The sequence below is a fragment of the Cuculus canorus genome, chromosome 6, assembly GCF_017976375.1.
Source record: "Cuculus canorus isolate bCucCan1 chromosome 6, bCucCan1.pri, whole genome shotgun sequence".
NCBI classification, from domain to species: Eukaryota; Metazoa; Chordata; class Aves; order Cuculiformes; family Cuculidae; genus Cuculus; species Cuculus canorus.
In genome coordinates, this window is record NC_071406.1 from 18,891,587 (window position 1) to 18,910,411 (window position 18,825).

Genomic DNA, 18,825 nt, shown 5'->3' on the forward strand with positions numbered 1-18,825 from the left:
ACTGCCTGCCCTTGGTAACTGTCTTCATTGAACGTAGAATGTGCAGAGCACACAGAATGGTAAAAGAGCAGCAATCGTCATCTTCCAGTTCCAGCTATTAACCTGTTGTGTCCTACAGAGTTGAAATACCAGCACTGCTGTTTTAGATTTCCCAAACACAATTCCTGAAGGACAGGTGTCTTCCACATGTTTAAAAGAAAGGTTTGACCACTGCCTGGTAGTTTCAAACACATATATGGCTGTCAAAATTATTTGATATAATACCTTTGTAGTTATTTATGTGGTTATCATTTCGTACCTATATTGGCATATCTATGTTCTTTCACTCTATGTAGATAGTTCATACAAATTGACTTTTAGACTCTTGAATTACATTTCACTTTCAGCATTTATGTTGTATTTTCTACCTGCAGCAATATCCTGTTTATTATTGATATCATGACCATGATGAGTGACCCCACTAATACCAAAATGACTGTCTGTGAACATAGTTATAGGCAGCGTAGCTCTTACGGGATGTGGCTTACCTTTATTAACCTTAAAACTGATTGTTGGAAATGCCAGAATGCTTATTGATTGTCCTGTAAGAGCACATCTACAGATTCCGAAGATCTGTGCTCTAAAGCGGTAATTCCAGCCTCTTCAGTACTCATCCCTCTTTTATCCTTCATCTGAGTTTCTCTTGGGAGAATGGAAAGATATGCTCTGTTGGAGCAACTCTACATCAGCTGCCCAAATGACCAGTGCTTTCACAGCAGGGTTGGTGCAACTGGAACTCCATGGGTTTGCTCTGCAGATATGCACATATTACTTCATCCAGACATGGCGGGCATTTGCCCAGAACGTGAAGGCATCAGAATTTTCATTCCCATGGGATCATCGCAAGACAAGACATTTCAAGTAACCTTCAGTCCCTGCTCAAATGTCTGTATCTGTCTCAGTTCCAGAAAGATCAGAAACTTGAAGACAAATAAACATAGAAGCTTACTTGAAATATACATCTCATTTCTGTGTGACTTAAATTGGGAAATATTGCTTTCAGAAGGAATTAGAAGCTTTTTCTGCAGCATCTGACTCCAGTCCTTCTACTCGTAGTTTAAGTGGGTAACAAACTTGGGCTGAAACTGGTCCTGTCCTTAAAGGACCAGTATACAATGTTACAGAAGCTAATTAGTATCTGCTGTTTTGCTAATTAAAACAGCTGTTTGCATTTTCCTCTTTGGGGATTTTAAAGACAAGTTTTTAATTGTTAGTAAAGCCTTGGCAGTTCCTTAATTAGAATGGCTGAACTTCAAAAGGTTGAGCAACTCATTTCTCTTTGAATGCTCAGACAAAGCTTATGTAAAACTTTGTCTTGAATTTGCAATTTAGTGTTAGAAAACTCAGGTTATACTGTAAAATTTCTGTTTTTTCAGTATTCTGACCTTTGCTCACTCAAAATACTGATGATAAATAGCTCGGGACATTGTATGTTGCCCAACCCTCTTCTCTTTTCCTTGGATGTCTGTCTACATCCTAGTACTATTGCCTTTGCCCTAGTGAAGACATGAGCTGGACCCAGGAGAAGTCATTTGCATGCTTTTAGTCCTGTCCTTTGGAGTACAAGAAAGACAAAAAAAATAGTTATTTTAAATGGTTGGTATTTCAACCAGATTGGAACCATATTTCAAGTGAGAAAGAAAACCCATTCTTTATTTTGGGTGGATTTGAATTCTGTCATAAACAATCTATGTTGCAGGAGTTTGAAGTAAAAGACTGTACTGCATGCATCTCTACTTTATATTTAAGAGTACTGGAGTCTTTACTAGTATGTGCCATAACAAGCCTTAAAAGAGTATTGAAAAAACATTAAGAACAGTTGAGATTGTTTTGTTTTTAAATCAGGCAGACTAAAATATTTGAAAATTGGCTGAAAGTCCTTCCAAAAGACCTCTTAAAAATTGTATTTACCATTTTACCATTTTAGGTAGAAAATATGAGTTGGAGTTTGTTACATAATTCTATCTCACAAATATAACAATATCTTTTGTTGCATGATCTAATTAATGTAGAACTAGTCCTAATGCACTTTTTACTTGTTTCCTTTATTACACTTGTTTGTTACTCTGTGTAGAAATATTGGCCCTAATTTCCAGGTGATCTACTTGCAGGCAAATCCATTCTGCATTCGTATGTGACTTTTTTTTACCTTTACAATATGGATGATGAAGGTTAAGACATGTAAGAGCTAAATCTACAAAAGGACAAAAAAAAATCCTTCCTTCCTTCCTTCCTTCCTTCCTTCCTTCCTTCCTTCCTTCCTTCCTTCCTTCCTTCCTTCCTTCCTTCCTTCCTTCCTTCCTTCCTTCCTTCCTTCCTTCCTTCCTTCCTTCCTTCCTTCCTTCCTTCCTTCCTTCCTTCCTTCCTTCCTTCCTTCCTTCCTTCCTTCCTTCCTTCCTTCCCTCCTTCCCTCCTTCCTTCCCTCCTTCCTTCCCTCCTTCCCTCCTTCCTTCCCTCCTTCCTTCCCTCCTTCCTTCCTTCCTTCCCTCCTCCCTCCCTCCCTCCCTCCCTCCCTCCCTCCCTCTGTGACCTTTTGTATTTGTCATGCCATTAGCATTTGAAGGTTGGCATAGCAACTCTCTTATTTCTGTGTTCTCCTCCTCCTGTGTTTCCCTACCTCTGTAGCGAATATATCTCCAGTTAGTGAATCCTGTGTAGAACACTGATGCACATCAGTTTTCATGGGTATGTTGAATATTAGTTTATAATTTCTGCTAGGAAAGGAGAACCCTATAACTGGGTATATTAAAAACAGAGGTTCTCAAAAGGAAAACAAAATTAGCATTGAGGATGAAAGGAATGTGATTTAAAAAGAAATCCAATTCTTTAAACTGCATCTTAAGGTAGTTAACTTAGAATACAGAAGATCAATTGTTTGTCACTGTGAAGTTGCTTATATCTTGGGACTTTAAATACCTTTTGTTTTTTATTAATTTTTTTCAGTGATGAATTCATGTTGTTTTTAATAATTCTTTACCAGAAGTTACTCAATTATTAACAGATTACATTGAATAATTTTAAAGTGATTTCTTGGCATAGTAATATGCATATTGCAATCTGTCTTGGTATTGACATGCACTTAAGCATTAGGAGTAGAAAATCCCACTCGGATGTAATTAAGGAGCCAAGATCATGTCAATCTCGGTATCTTTTGCAGGCTATGGAAACCATTGCTTCTAGAAGGCATTGTGAAGATTAGTTTTTGTGCATACCACTGTTTACACAAGCGAGTTTTAAATCTTTCATTATCTATATAACTTTATCTAAATGCATTATTATTATTATTGGATGCGAATTATGTTGTTTTATGCCCTGTATTCCTTAAACTGCAGGTAGAATGAGAAGAGTCAGTGAGAATAAGCATAGATTTCTTAATAGGATCCCAGGCATGGAAATGAATTCCGATTCCTGTAATAATCTCTTTGAATTTAGATATGAATGTAGATTTTCTTTTTCCCTTCTTTATATTTTTCTTTCCTACAGTCAAGTAACTGTGCCATATCTTGTGTGTCTTTCCCTAAGAAAGTCCACCTTCTTCCCAGAACCATGCAACTGCCATCGAGTTTAACTTTGGATTCCTTTTTGCTTCTTGGCAAACCCTGGAGTCCAGAAATAATTTTTCTTCATTCCATTTATTCTAGGGCTTCCCTATGTCTGCCCCATGAAACTAGCTCATTTTCCTCTTTCTTCCTCTTTTGAGACCAACTTGCTTCATTCTTTCCTACTACTCATCCCCTCCACTTTGGAAACATATGTCCTTGTTAAGCAGTTCTACACAACGTTCATTTTGTAGTTGATACCTGATCTACACAATACCTTAAAAATCTAGAAAGGCTTACATAAAATCCTTGGGTGGTGTTGTTACCATACATTTATGTGCATTTATACATTACATCTGAACAATCAAAATTTAAGCTGACAGTCAAAATTGAAGCATTATAGTAGATTATTTCTGAACCAGCCTTATACCGAATCTCTTCTCCTCGGGTACATTTTTTTAACTTTGGAAGCAGGGTGAAGTGACATGCTAGAACTATTTCTCAGCTTTACCAATTAAGCTATGTAGACTTACAACTTTAGAGAAAATATGTGATGTCTACTGATGTTCATGATTGTGAGAGATGGGCTACTTAATGACTCAACGGTCTAATTCAGGATGGCAAATCTCATGAATAAATGAAGAAAAAAATCTTGTCTTGCCATGACAGCGGTACTTTGAAAGGATTTTGTGGTACTGAGGATAGACCTTAACTGACAAGTCCATTTACCATCAGTATTAATTATTTTGTTTCCAGTCTCTTCTCCACTGAGATTTTGATCTCATCGTTATGAATGTTGACATGAGAAGGAATATGGTAAATATAATGCCAGAGATATACAGGTGTTGTAGGTATGAGACAACAGAGAAGTTGTCATCTATGATATTTTTGTTGTCCCCTTCCCAGTGGTTAGACAAGCAGAAAGGCTGCCAGTGCCCATAGTTCATGGGAAAATGGTGTATATGGAGACAACCTAAACATGCATAGCATTCTGCTGTTGATGTACTTTCTTCCAGCCTTGTAAATACGATGTAAATGCTTATTTGTATATTTTAAAACCTTAGTTTCAATTAGTAAGTACTTTCCATTTCATACCATCTTCTTATTCTGTCTCTGTTATGTGATCAGTGCAGAGCACATTCGTAGAGCATACTCTGTGTCTTAGAAGAACTTCCTACTCATATTACCAAATATGTACTCTGATATTCAGTGAGACATATTGTTTAAACAAGCACATTTTGTATCTTATTTGTCATACTTGCCTGTTGTTTTTTTAATAATATAAATATTCATGTTGAGCAAATCTCATTCTCTATCTTAAGTGAGCCAGAAAGAGATTTTGCCCTTTTTGGAAGTGGGAATGGTATGTTAGTTAATCATGAAGAAGCAGCAGTTGCGTCTTTTATAGATCAGATCCTTTCCTAGTATTAATAGGTGTAGCTTATAATATGTACGTGCTGGAAAAACAGGAACTCCAAACCAATGCCTTACGAATTGGATAAAATCATCAATAGTAAGTGCCTTCTAGTCTTGAAAACAACATACTGAAAAATGACGACTGCCTAGGGATGAATGGTCATGAGTCTTTCAAAGGAGCTATGCCAATTAAGTGTGTTTTAATTGAAAGGACTGTGCAGGGCTCTTGTTCGAAGCTGTTATACTGGCTATAATGGCAGCAGAATGGACTAGAACCGTGCTGCGTGTTTAAGGTCTGTGTGGTGAGGAGAGGGTGCATGACAGGTTAATGAGAAGAAAATGATAAAGAACAGGCGTGAAGAACTGGAGGTAAGAGGTGTACATTAGAGGGATTCTTGCATCACCCTCAGGTTAATTTCAATTGAATAGTCCTAGGGAATAAAGTTCTTGTTTTGCAATAATCAGAAAGCTGTTTTTAGTATAGAAAATTTCACCTGACTGGTGTGGAGCAACAACGATGTTTACCTTTCATTGCTGATCTACAAAGGAGAGGGGAGATATTCCCCAACTTTATTTATAAAATAACAGGTTTCTAATTTACTAATCCATATTCCCTTTGCCGTTGTCCAAAGAAAGAGGGATCACACAGTCTTTTTTGTGCTAGTAAGGATAATAGTAAGTATTCCTTTCATGGAACAATCAACACTGCTGGTTGTCAGAGATGTCCTGAAGCTGCTGTTGTCAAATCCTAGCTATGTTCTTTGAAAACAGGACAAGCTGTAGGAAATGTGGCATACAGTGAAGTTGTGATGGCTGCCTCAAGTTAATGAAATTTATTAAATAGAGATCTAGGAAACAAAAAAAAAGCAAAAAGAGCTAGGAAAAATGTGGAGAGGTTGGGAGGATGAAGAAGGGAAAATGGTGCCATCAGTGACCCACACTGCCTGTACTGTTGCAGCTGGATCGGTGATGAAGATTTAGCCGAAATCTTGATTGTCCTGTAAAAGGGAGAGAGGTACAGGCTGCAGGGAATCCCAGTTGTCAGCCAGCCCTAAAATTTGTTATTCCTAGTCTACCTATGCTCCCCACCCTGATTTGCCAGAGATTTCTTGAGAAGATGTAAAAGCAATAAAGACTCATTGCTCTAGTAATTTTTCTAGCTACCAGGTTTAGGCCATTATTGTTCTGTTACTTATCCCTTTTTGTCAGTTTTGATTTTACAACATTTGTCTTGCAGTGTTCGGAAGATTGTCTTGTCTGAAATGGTTTATTAGTCTGCCTCAGACTGAGGATCCACTTTGTAATGGGCTGTGTTAGATGTTTAAATAACCTAAAAGAAAGCAAGCTTCACTGATTTCTGCCTACTTGCAAAATACGAGTACATATGGATGGGTGAACTGTGACTGGGTATCTAGTGCCAGTTCATATCTTTTAGCCTCCAGCTGCTATGAAAAGAAAGGTACGAGTCACCATAGACCCTCTCACATATGTGCCAGCTCATCATGGGTGTCACAGATACTGGGGGGTATATAGGCACCCATGTTTAGACTTCTGAATTGCTTCACAGGAGATCAGAACATCTTGCAGTAGCCAAAAGTGTAAAGACACAAAAAGAATTGTTCTGTCATCGGTGTGATGAAATGGATATATTGTGAGATTGGAAGCAGAGATTATTTTTTTCCAATGTAGTGACACCTATGCTTTTGCCACCACAATCAGTATCAGATTCTTTCCTGCCTATACTCTAGCCATGAAAAAAGCATTTTCTTCTTAGCCACAATGAAAGAGAATCAAATGAATCATTCTGTATCTTTTAGCATAATGAAGATGATTCCTGGCTCCTTATCGCAAAAAGGCATGGGAATGCATTGCTATGTTAGTGCTGTATTTGGAGCTGATACATTGCTTATAAAATACCGGAGTATGTGTAGTCTTTTGCTCATTGGTAGTAGCATAAACTCCACATAAGTCTTTTGTAGTGGGCAGGTGCTCAGCACTTAAAACAACTTGAGGGCATTTGAACATCTAAGAGACAATACATTTTTTACCTATTCCAGCCTTCTGAGTAGTATTTTATCAAGAAAATAGAAAAATGTGTTGATGGTTAACAGGTCAGTGTATTTTACTTTTTCTCCTAAGATCTGACCTCCCAGTGTAAAAAATGACAATGAAGAGATTAAAAGTTTTAAAAGATTGAAGTAGAAATCCTTATTTCACCAACGTGATTTTTTCCTTGTAGGTCAGTTGTGTTGGGAAGTAGTGATCATTAAAGCTCTTACGTCTGTTAGGAAGTGTCACATTTTGGTGGATAATCTTTTATTTTCTGGCAGTGAATGGTGCCTCCAGTTGTGTTGTCTGGGCTGGATGGGGTGTCTTAGTAGCTTACATTTCTATCATGTTAAGCGGTTAGTGCCCATTCAGTGACAAAAGCTGGGTGCAGGGTGATTTTGGTCTACTTGGGTGGAGTTTGCATGAATCACTTACTGATAACCATCTGGCATCAGTAAATGCTTGTGAAATTTGGTAAAGGCCAGACTGGAATGCTGTGAAGGAGGAAAGTGGTAATGATATAGAAATAATCAGGGTGATGATCTCATCTGAAGGTGAATTACTTGAGCTGTATTAAACTATAGCTTCGATTGTCACATTTCTGAATAAGGAAATAGAAATTTTGGCTTTTCTAACTTTCTAAATGTAATTTTGCAGTTTGCAGCAAGTGTAGTTGTACCATGTAGCGTTGGTGACATGCACAGTCTTCCCTTCTAGTGAGAAAGTGACTGTGATTGACCAGCCCACGTCACCTTGGCCTACTGTAATCAAACCCCAATGGGCCACCGCCCAGCGTCTGGCCGGTCTGCGATCAGCGATGGACGTCAGGGGGCAGGGAGCTCCTGTGCTCACAGGAAACAGTAGTAACCTGAAATAGCCACCTCTGTATTGTTGCATGAACGTCAAATACTCCCTTGCATAATACAGACATACCATTTGTTGACTTTTTTATGCTGCTGTAGCTCACTAGTAGTGATACGCTTAATTTAACCCGTTTTGTAATATTTTAAACTACGCATTGAACACGCACTCATTCTGCACTTGGGGCCTGATCCAAAGCATAATTAATAAGTTTGAAAGATCCAGTCTAGTTCAAAGACTTTTGGTTCAGGCCCTCTTATTCTCTGAACGCTGTTGGCATTTTTTTTTTTTTTATTTTGCTTTTTGTTCATGGGCTGTAAGGGTTTTTTATTTCTTTTATAAATAGCTGCATTTAAAATAAAAGCAAGGAGTTGCACAAAGGCAATCTGCATCTCTCTTTGTGTATATATTAAATGCAGCTGTTGTCACATGTATAGTATTGTAATCGAAATACAAGGGCACTATTCTGTACTCATAATGTAGATAGTAGAATTCCTTATATAGAAAACGTTATAAACATAGATGAGAGTTGTCATTTTGTGGAAAGATAAGCAGCTATAGAGAAAATAGATGGTATAGGTAAGTGAATAAGCTGACACTCCTCTAGAACTGGAAAGTAAATGTATGCTTACTGGCTCTCCACTCTATAGTTAGATGTTATTGTGTCTGCTGCTCCTGAAAACTTTATCAGAAAGGAGAGTAGAGAATTTATTTAGAGCCATCATAATCATGTTAAAATACTAGCAGGATAGATAGTACTACAGATTTTAAAAGTAGGATTAATTCAGGGAACTGCAGAGCACACTTGACATCTTGGATCCTACAGAGTATCCTGCATATGTTAAAGGCTTTGTCAAAGAAAAAGCCTCCCACAGTTGCTTCAGAGGCTTTAAAGACTTAATTTTGATTTGAATTTGCCTATTTGCAAGAATGTACTCCCACACTGCCTCATCACGTTTTGTGTGTTAAAATACACAATTTAAAATAAAAAGAATGGTTTTAAAGCAGCTGTGGGGAAGGGAAAAACAGTGGACACAGAAGTTCACAGGGCATTTGGTACTGGTGATCTTGTGGGGCCCTGACAGTTGACCAGGCAGTTTGGCAGATTTGTACACCAAGGCATTCTGGTAAAGTGAAAGAAAGAGTGTACAGACAGTTTGCATTTGAGAAATGGATCAGCCTGGAACTGTGTGTAGCATCTAATCACCATGTAGGGAATCACCATGTTTGGTATAAGTGGAACAGAATTGGCACAGCACTGGCACATTCTTGGTATTACAAACTGTGCTTGGAAGTATCAGCAGAATAGGAGGAAAGCAGGTGGAAAAACTTGCTATGGACAGTGGTTTAAATATATCACGTTACGTACTATATATGCGTATGCACCTCACAGCAAATTATATTCTAGTAATAGCACTAGCTACTGAACTACAAACTGCTTCAAAGCATGCGTTTACTGAATTAATTTGAACTAAAATTATCTGGCATAGTACAGCATAATTTAAATATGTCATAAAAGTTGATAATTTGGATTAATATCTGATACATCTTTTATTCCTAAGAAAAAAGACATTATTTTGTCTTTTCAGATGCAATTGCGTGGAACCAGAACATCCTAGCAATAAAACCTTACGTTACTGGGAGGACTACAATATATCTGCATCTGCTGTGCCATGGGGGAACCTAACTGTGTCAGTAAGTGAAATATTGGAACTTTATAAATGAGACATAAGCGTAAATAACTTTGTCTTTCCTGCTGCAGCAAATAGACTGACAAAATTACAATGTTTTTTTCTGATCATATTTGTTCAAATAAAGCAAAAAAAGCACAAAATGTACTTAACTAAACAAGGATTAACGTAGACTTTGTAGCATTATCTTCTTTTTTAAGCATTTTGCAGCCTTTGCTAGTAGACATTAAAGCAAGTATGTGCGTTTTGTGCCCTGCTTTGGAAACTTCTGGACACACTAGCACAAGGGTTTGACTGAGATAAAGTATTAAACATGTCAAGTGACGATGGATTTGTCCTAAATTCTGCCATATGGCAAAATCAAAGTTTCCTTGTGTCAAAAGACTCTGAAGTATTTATTTCTCCTAAAACATTCTTACAGCTGTTTGGGCTATAAAGAAGAGGAAGGGGAGAAATTTTGTAACATTTTCTGTTCAGTGATCATGTTTCTCTCTTAAGTAGGCCTTCAGTGTTCAGTATGGCTTAGTTGTGTAATTTTTTTTCAGAGGTGTGAGGAAACAAGCTAGAAACAGTCTGGAGAGCTTGCATGGATATGTAACTTGTTTTTAAATAGTACTCTTCTTTTGGTTTAAAGGATTTATTACTTTGGGTTTGCCTTCTTTAAAGCAACATTTATGATTTGGTTGGAACGTTAATGAGATCAGGCCACCACTTTCTCTCACAAATGGATCACTTCCTTACACAATCCAGGAGAATGAATGCGACATACACCACGCTGAAGAATGCTCTCAATACCTGATTTAACCTCATTGTAGGCATAACCAAATGAAACGTTTAAAAAACAATCCAGTTGACCATCTCCAGCAGAAAGACTATTTTCTTTCAAAGGCAGGAATGCAGAATAACTGGTGCCTTCCTATCATGAGTTAATCAAGAGCTGCCCTGCGTGGCCACTCTCTCTTGATAGCAAGGAGTGCTCCTCAACTCTGTTGGTGTGGCAACGGCAGAGATAAAGTTGAGAACTGCTGGCCTGAGGGATTCCAGCAATCCAGAATGAATATTCTCAAAATTGCAGCACACACGAAGAGCATCTGTGCAGGGGCAGACTCCTCCTCTCACTTTCTCAGATCTCTGACAGTGTTTTTCAGAGTACATTTGCAGCTGAGGAGATTTTAAAATAACAGATTTTGTTTTAACTATAAATGTAAAAAACCGGCTGCATTATATAAAACCCTTTAAAACTTCTATAAAAGCTTATTACTGAAACTTGAGTTTACAGGGGTAGCAGTATAACTGACTGATTTTCCCATGAGTCCCTATAGCTGTCAAAGACATAACTGAAAATGTTTGTACTTTCATGTATTTATTTCTTCCAAGCATCATCAGGGAACTTTAATTGTCCCATTCTAGAGAACTGCAGTAAAAAATTAGACCTGTTAATATTTGGTCTGTCTCACTCCACTGTCTTTTTTACTCATTTTTTGCTCATTTCTTCCTGTTGTTTCTTGTGTCTGATGTAAAAGTTTCAAGTTCCTGAAGATCTAGTGTGGTGCATTCCCTTAAAAGCAACAGTAGGAACAAACTTTTTTTTTTTTGTTATCTAGGACAAAACGAGCATGAGCAAAGTGTTTATTCTGATGGTGACATAATCCTTTTCAGCAGGTATATGATGAAATTCATCGCTGTGCTGTGCCCTCAGGGCAGGACACATTTTCCATTTGATTTTGCAGAAACTCGAGAGTTTTCTGGATTTCCTGAATTTTTTCCCACCTGAAACTTCTATTTCATCAGTCAGAAGTGCACATCGTGTTTCTCCCAGATTTTCTGCTGCCCCAGTGTAAAAAGTTTTGCACTCCTTTTTCTCACAGTCATCAAATGGAAACTGTTTTGTTTTTTTTTTTTTCAGCCACCCTTTATTCAAAGCCAAAGTTTCTCATAACATGTCAAACCACAGTATTGTGGTGTGAGACTGATGAGCCAATGACCTGGTTCATTTGCTACTAAAAGATCCTAATCTGGCAGGATATTGCTGCCTGGAATCTCTGCTTCTGGAAAGAATTGCAAGTCTAGAGCTTGTAGCTTTAATACCCTCCATTTCTCTGCTTGTTAACTGGGAACAAGTATGCTTTTAGACAACTGAAGGTGGTATTGGAGAGTTACAGGAAACGTTTTCTGCTGTGTCTGCATATTTGGTCATATATTATCTTGCACAGAATTAATGTTACAGATCTTGGGTTTTGCTGCATTTTATCAGATCGCTTTTTTAAAGAAAAAAGTAATTTGTGGAATGTGCTGCCCCCATGTGGTATTGAATATATTGGTCTCCTTTCAGCCCAATACTATGCGTTTTAACAGCTTTTTCTTCGATTACTTGGCTTGTGAAGTTAAAACAAAAAATCAGGTCTTGAGAATGCAGTAAGAGCAACCTTTCTCTTGGTAGCTTTTAAAATTCACTTTCCTCTCCTGGAAGGAATTAGGAAATGCAAATCTGTGTTTGTAGCCAGAAAATAAATAAGTGTACTTCTTCAATTTGAAATAAATTTGACTTTATATGAATAACTTTATTTATGGTATGTCTTAATGACTTCATCATTTAATACTGGTTAATAAAGAGACTATTTTAAGGGTTTGAGAGTTTTACCTCTGCAGACTAGATACAAACATTAGGAGTTTTCATTTTTAGAAGAATAAAAGTTTAACAATTATTTTACTATTTCTAATAATACAATCTGCTTGTAATTTGGGAAAGAAATTGGAAAGCAAATATCTGTCTAAGCATGGATATTTTTCAGAACAATACTTCTTTGATCTCCCTGATAGGAATGTAAAAAGTTTCATGGAGAGTTTGTTGGGCGAGCCTGCGGCCATCATGGCCCTTATGTTCCAGATGTCCTCTTCTGGTCTGTCATCTTATTCTTTTCTACAGTAACATTGTCATCCACATTGAAACAGTTCAAAACTAGCCGATACTTCCCAACAAAGGTGTGTGCCATTTTTTTAATTCAAAAGTTGTCAGTAGTTATGTGTAAGCATGAATTTAATCTGCATTGCAAATTCAATTAACTACTGTTGAAGTGGACACTGCATCTTTTCTTTTAGAAAGTTGTATCAGAATAAGCTTTGATTTAACTGCAAGCTCAAAATGGCTTAATAAAGGGAAGAAAAAAAAATCCTAAATCGCGCATGAATGTTTCAGTTAAAATTGTTGTTTCTGTCAATAATTGTAGGTACGATCTGTTGTCAGTGATTTTGCGGTCTTTCTCACTATTTTGTCCATGGTTTTAATTGACTATGCCATTGGGATTCCATCACCAAAACTTCAAGTTCCAAATGCTTTTAAGGTAATTTATTGATAAATTGCACTGCCTTATTATTTTGACGAAGTGATGTGCTATAATAGGTTTATATTTCATCAGGGAGTTAGCGATACTATTCTGAATTTTTGTGTTCATCAATTGCCATGCAGCCTCTGATTAGTGACCCATGTAAGTGAGCCTCTTCCATCAGGCCCCTTCATGCTTCCTAATGTCTTTTGTATGAGGACCAACTTGGCCTGAATTACCCAAGTCCTAGATTACTTTAATGTTCTGGGGCTCCTTCCAAATTCTGGGCTCATTGTATCAAATACAACCAAGTCTGTGATATCCCAGATAATTTTATGACATGTAATTTCTTTTTTCGTTATCGTAGGAAGTTTAGCGTTTTTCTGGGCTCTTACATAGGTTAATTTTGAAGGAAATAATATCCTAGTAATGTTTTTTGCATGTATTCTTGTGAAGTCGAAATGTAAATAATTCTTAGGCTTCTGACTGGTCCGGCATCACTTTCTTTTTACAGCCCACCAGAGATGATCGTGGCTGGTTTATTACTCCCTTGGGGCCTAATCCTTGGTGGACAGTGATAGCTGCTGTAATTCCAGCCCTGCTTTGTACTATTCTTATCTTTATGGACCAGCAGATCACAGCTGTCATTATCAATAGAAAAGAACACAAACTAAAGGTATCCAGTCAAATACTTATATTTTCACTGTTGTTTTCTGCTTCAGGTTATGTAATGTACGTTCATCTATTTGAGTATGCTCCTTTGTTACATGTTATAGAGCACCCCTTTAAATTGTTATAGTTCTGTCTGGGTCTGTGTAGTACCTCTGCCCTGTGCCAGTGATTCACTGTGTTACAGAACTCTTTAAGAATGTAATTTGGACAGAGATTCTGAATCGAGAAAGTGTTGTCCTCTGTGCTTTATGAGAAGTATGATACATTAAGAAAAAAATCTGGAAGTTAATAATTTCCTTCAGTACCATAGTATCAGTTGCCTTTTCAGATGTTGATAATGTTGTTTTACTGGATCGGATTTTGAAAAGCTACTCAGGGGTTAGTTTGTAATACAAGATTAGTTTTTTTCCTCTCTTCGTCCTTCTCTTCAGTTCTACCCATCCATTTTTTTATGCCCTTCCTATCTTAAAGAAGAGAGAAGAAAAAAAAAAAAGAGCTTTAGAGGCACAATGGGTTCTTAAAACAACATAGGACAACTTCCTGCTCTGTTCTCTAACACTTTAGTTGCCTACAGATGGAGAGAGAAAAAGGGACATCACCCTTCTGAAAAACTGTTGGGCAAAATCTAGCAGCAGGTTTCTGTACATGTATATGCAGCGAGCTTAGGCTTTTTTTGACATACTTTTAATAAGCAGCAATCCAATCCCAAGTTGCTTTAGCAAATGCATTTGCAACCTTCACTTTGCACTGCCTCTTCTTGGATGATTGTGACATTTGATATGTTCTTTTTTTGCCCTCTTTGTCAGCCTGGCTCTTCATGTCAATCCATAGCATTGCATGTGGTTAACTTGACAGATGCAGGAATTTGCTGCCAAGCTTTGGAATGTGTTTTTTCAGCACAGGCATCTGGGAGTCAGATGGTCCTCCTGGCTGCCCCCTTGTCTTGCTGCGTTTTAGTTTTGCTGGGGTCTGGTGTAGCATCACCTGTTGCTATGCTTCCTTTTCTTCCCATATGTCAGGTTCCTCAGATCATGTATGAATGTGAGGAAATGCTCTCAGATTCTGTATGCATTAGCAGATACATTCCTCATAAATGTGTCAGAAGGTAAAAAAAGGTGTCTCTGTTAGGATTTAGAATTAAACTCTTTCTTTGAGTGCATTGTGCGTGTAACTAATATCTGTCTTTGACACATCTCTGAGTTTGTCAAGATGTGTCTTGGAGAGACTCATAAGCACTTTTGGGAAGTGAGGGAAGGATGTTAGAGTGATTCTTTTCATTTTCTTTATATGATTTCCCCTTTTTAAATAATGTAAGCAAATAAGATGGCATTTTCATTTTGATATGTGGCTTACATTTTCATAAACCCAGACGCTTCCCATTTTAGAAGTAGAAGTTGTCTTCAGAAAGAAATGATTTGTTTGCTTCCAACTCGTTTTCCCCTCATTTTTTTTTTATACTTCCCATAGCAAATTCCGAATAGTGCACATTTCAGCTTTTGGCAGTCTCTGTAGCAAACCCTTCCAAGTTTAGTTACTTTTTTTTTATGTCAAAAGGCATTTGCATGGGTTTACAGGCAAAATTATGGTTCAACATATTCATATTGTTTGCATGAACATCACTGTTTCATCAGACCATGACATTGGATTTGTTGCCATATTGCAAAATTTTGTGGAGATAACTAACTACCTGACTTTTGAAAGGAAAATAGCTTGAGCTCCTGCTTGCAGCTGCCTGTTGGCCCTGGATACATACTAAAACTGAAAAGAAATATCCCTCTCAGTTATGGTAAATGATATCTATACAACCAAGCTTGATGTAGATCATTGCTCATTTCCAAGCCTGCATTGTATTTGCAGATTTCTAAATGTATCTAAGACTTGACCAATGAGTTTTATCCACTACTACAAAAGCAAAGAAACATCCTCCTGTTGGTAAATTTGCAGAGTATTTGACTGCTATTGAGATGATGCAAACTCAAAGGTTTTCTACTGACTTCTCATGAGTGTTTATGATACTACTTGAATTGTATATTGAATAGTGAAGCTGGTAAAACAGTACCTAATGAATAATATTATTTTATAGTTTAATATATACTTTAATTATAATTTAATTTAATTTCTCCTAATTTCTAGCTCTCTGTTCTTCAATAAGATGAAAGTATGTTAGTGAAAACATTTTACTAGCACATGTTTACATCTATAAGTACTTTAAAAGGTTCGATGTGTTTTTACAGCCCTTTATAGCAAATCTTAACTTAAGAATTTTTGTGTAGGAAATAATCAAAAAGCATATTTTTCTGCCTCCTCTGTAAGGATTGATGGAGGGTCTGTTAAGATAGTGAAGTGGAAAGTTGCAGTGCTTCTGGATGTTCTGCACTGTTATCCACAGAAGAGATCTAGTTAAAGCAGAAAATGTATTTATTTTTTTGTTGTCTTATTAGTATCTCTTTTAAAAGTGGGAAAGGTACTTGGTGCCCTTGTAAAGTGGATTTATGATATGTACACTTTAATCATTACTGGAATGAGTCTAATAGCATTAAGCATTTCTTTTAAACTAGTAGAAATTCCCCTTAGATAACCAGTTTGCCATCACTACTGACCCAGCCTGGATAACATATAGAAGAAAGCTGTTATTTGCTACAAGTCACAATTTTTTAAATTGTCTCTAACTGTTCATAAGGAATGCCTGCCATGAGTGTTATATCTTCTTGCTGTCCTTACTTTTTTTAACAGAAAGGATGTGGATACCATCTTGACCTACTCATGGTGGCAGTCATGCTTGGAGTGTGCTCCATTATGGGATTGCCATGGTTTGTTGCAGCCACCGTCCTCTCTATTTCCCACGTGAATAGCTTAAAACTGGAATCAGAGTGCTCTGCTCCAGGGGAACAGCCAAAATTTCTTGGAATCCGGGAGCAAAGAGTCACAGGGCTCATGATTTTTGTCCTTATGGGCTCATCTGTCTTTTTGACAAGTATCCTGAAGGTAATTTGGGGAAGTAAGGAAAAGCTAAAGAATACTGCACTGCACTAAACATTTCACTGTTGTTACTGTGTTAATTTAATGAGTGCCCTTCCCAGGCACATTACTAACTAGCATAATGTTACACAATGATAATCTAAAGTGGAATTCTAATTTGCATAATAAAATGGCTAGGGACATGTAACATTTTTAAAGCAGAAATCTTGCAATGAAAATCTGGCCTGACTGAAGTCAAAGGGAGTTCTGCCATTGACCTGTAGTATATGAATATTCATCCTCTGTCTATACTTTGGGTCCATGGTGTATACCCAGTCTTGCTAAGTTATACAAAGAAGTAAATTTATTTAGAAAATTTAAAAACGTTTTGTGATTTCTGGATAATTTAAAATAATTCAACAGTTCCAAGTGAAGTTCTGTGGTTCATTTCTTAGAAATGAACATGAAAATTCTTTCATGTTACCTGCATGCTCAACACAGCTCACCAGTGTTCTGCAACTGTATATCTAATTATATGCTTATAGAATACTGTCTACAAGCATAAGAGAATCATAGAATCATTTGGTTGTAAAAGACCTTTGAGGTCATCAAGTCCAACTGTATCTGTTCACTATCATACAGCTTTTAAAAATTATCTGGTCTCTATGAAATCAGCAAGAATTTTGCCACTGGCTTCAGTAAGACCAGAATTTAGACTTGCATGTTGTTGCAGAGAAGACAGTATGTCCTGAGGACTTCTACTTTCTTGTAGCATTTTATTAAGTATATCATAATCTCTTACTTTGAAAACACACAGAACATGTACTTAGCATTTAAAACAGATAGTAATCTGTGGAAATATTTCTTTACTTGCACACTGTATACTGAGAGCCTGAACATTTAAAGTAGTTTCTTACAAAATCATTCTATAAAAGTCACTCACTCATTTTTAATGCTTACAGCACAGACATTTCTTTTAGCAGTATGAAATATTTTGTGTGTGTTTTGAACATTTTTCTGAGTATTATAGCTTTAGTATTCAGATGCTCTCCTGAGCAATCATTTAAGTATCTATCAAACACTTTGATTTTCCCTGTAGTTCTGTTAGTTTTGTTAGTAGTGAATAAAGTATATTGTAATAATTGGCCATGACAGGAAAATAAACCTATGGAGCCAGATTCTTTTGCTTTATACTCTGAGAAACATTATTAATTTGTAATTGAGTGACTCTGAATTTACGACTTGTCTGATTAATGCAAGCATATGGCACTTTGAATTTCAACTGTTTAGAATGTCTTTCTAGAAGCACTTAAAATTTTTCAATGGTATTTAACATTCTCTTCCCTTTCTCTGCTTGTTTGTGCAGTTTATTCCCATGCCAGTACTTTATGGAGTATTTCTTTACATGGGTGCTTCATCTCTAAAGGGAATTCAGGTAAAATGCATTAATGAAGAGTGGGTTACTGATGATGCTTTCTATAAAATGTGTAGCTATTCTTATTTTATTATCTTCTGTGTATAATGGTGAAGGAATATTCCCAGCCTTAAATTATTGAAAGTGAGTCACTTAGAAAGGAAAACGGATTCTCTCTAAATAGAGTATTCCCTTCAGGTAATGTGCTCCAGTTTTTTTATTTTTTACGTGCTGATTTTTATGTTGCCCTTGTTGTCAAGGGAATTTTGGCTGAGCCTGAAAGCTGAGTAATAACTATCCCTCTCCACTGCCTCCCCATTCCCTTGCTTGCCTGATGCCTTTTGTGCTTCCAAGTTAGTGCCTTTGCAGGGAACACTTGATCTTGAGCTTTGCCTATATGATGCTTTTGGCTAACTTGTCCTAAAACTAACATAGGTGAGATTTTGAAGGTATTTCCTGTGCAAATAAATACCCCCGGCCAGGAAGTGAAACTCTTGCAAGTCCCGTTTTACTCAATTTCTGGCCTCAGGGATGAAGGGCAAGTCTAGCGGAAAAGCAGCATTCCTGCAGTGGCTTTAAGTAGGAGCTTGTGGTGGAAACCAGGCTCGCTAGCATTCAGGCGAGGCTAAGTGATGATATCCTCTGTACTGTTTCTCCTGTATTACTACAGGGTTAAATGGCATGGTGTCAAATGTTTTAGCCCATCTGAAACAAACACTCAAGTTTTCAAGTGTCTTTGTTATCAAAAGTTGAGGCATGGATGTACTCACCAAGACAATGGAGAAAGAACAATCACATCACAGAAACATGAATTATGCTGTGCAAAAGGTTGTCAAATGCAAAGAGCAAAGAAAATGCCTGTT

At 37.1% G+C, this 18,825-nt stretch overlaps 1 protein-coding gene across 11 annotated transcripts in view; it reads left to right on the forward strand.

Annotated features, from left to right (window-relative positions):
• The window catches only part of SLC4A10 (solute carrier family 4 member 10), a 159,270-nt gene that overhangs the window by 126,447 nt on the left and 13,998 nt on the right, over positions 1 to 18,825 (forward strand). For all 11 annotated transcript variants that reach the window (XR_008450310.1, XM_054069417.1, XM_054069418.1 and 8 more), the window contains 6 exons: positions 9,494 to 9,599; positions 12,416 to 12,577; positions 12,823 to 12,936; positions 13,433 to 13,594; positions 16,324 to 16,575; positions 17,915 to 17,983. Coding sequence is in view for 10 of the 11 variants with exons in the window: in XM_054069417.1 (XP_053925392.1) it covers positions 9,494 to 9,599; positions 12,416 to 12,577; positions 12,823 to 12,936; positions 13,433 to 13,594; positions 16,324 to 16,575; positions 17,915 to 17,983 (865 nt within the window). In the remaining variant the exon portion in view is untranslated. The remainder of the gene's footprint in view (positions 1 to 9,493; positions 9,600 to 12,415; positions 12,578 to 12,822; positions 12,937 to 13,432; positions 13,595 to 16,323; positions 16,576 to 17,914; positions 17,984 to 18,825) is intronic.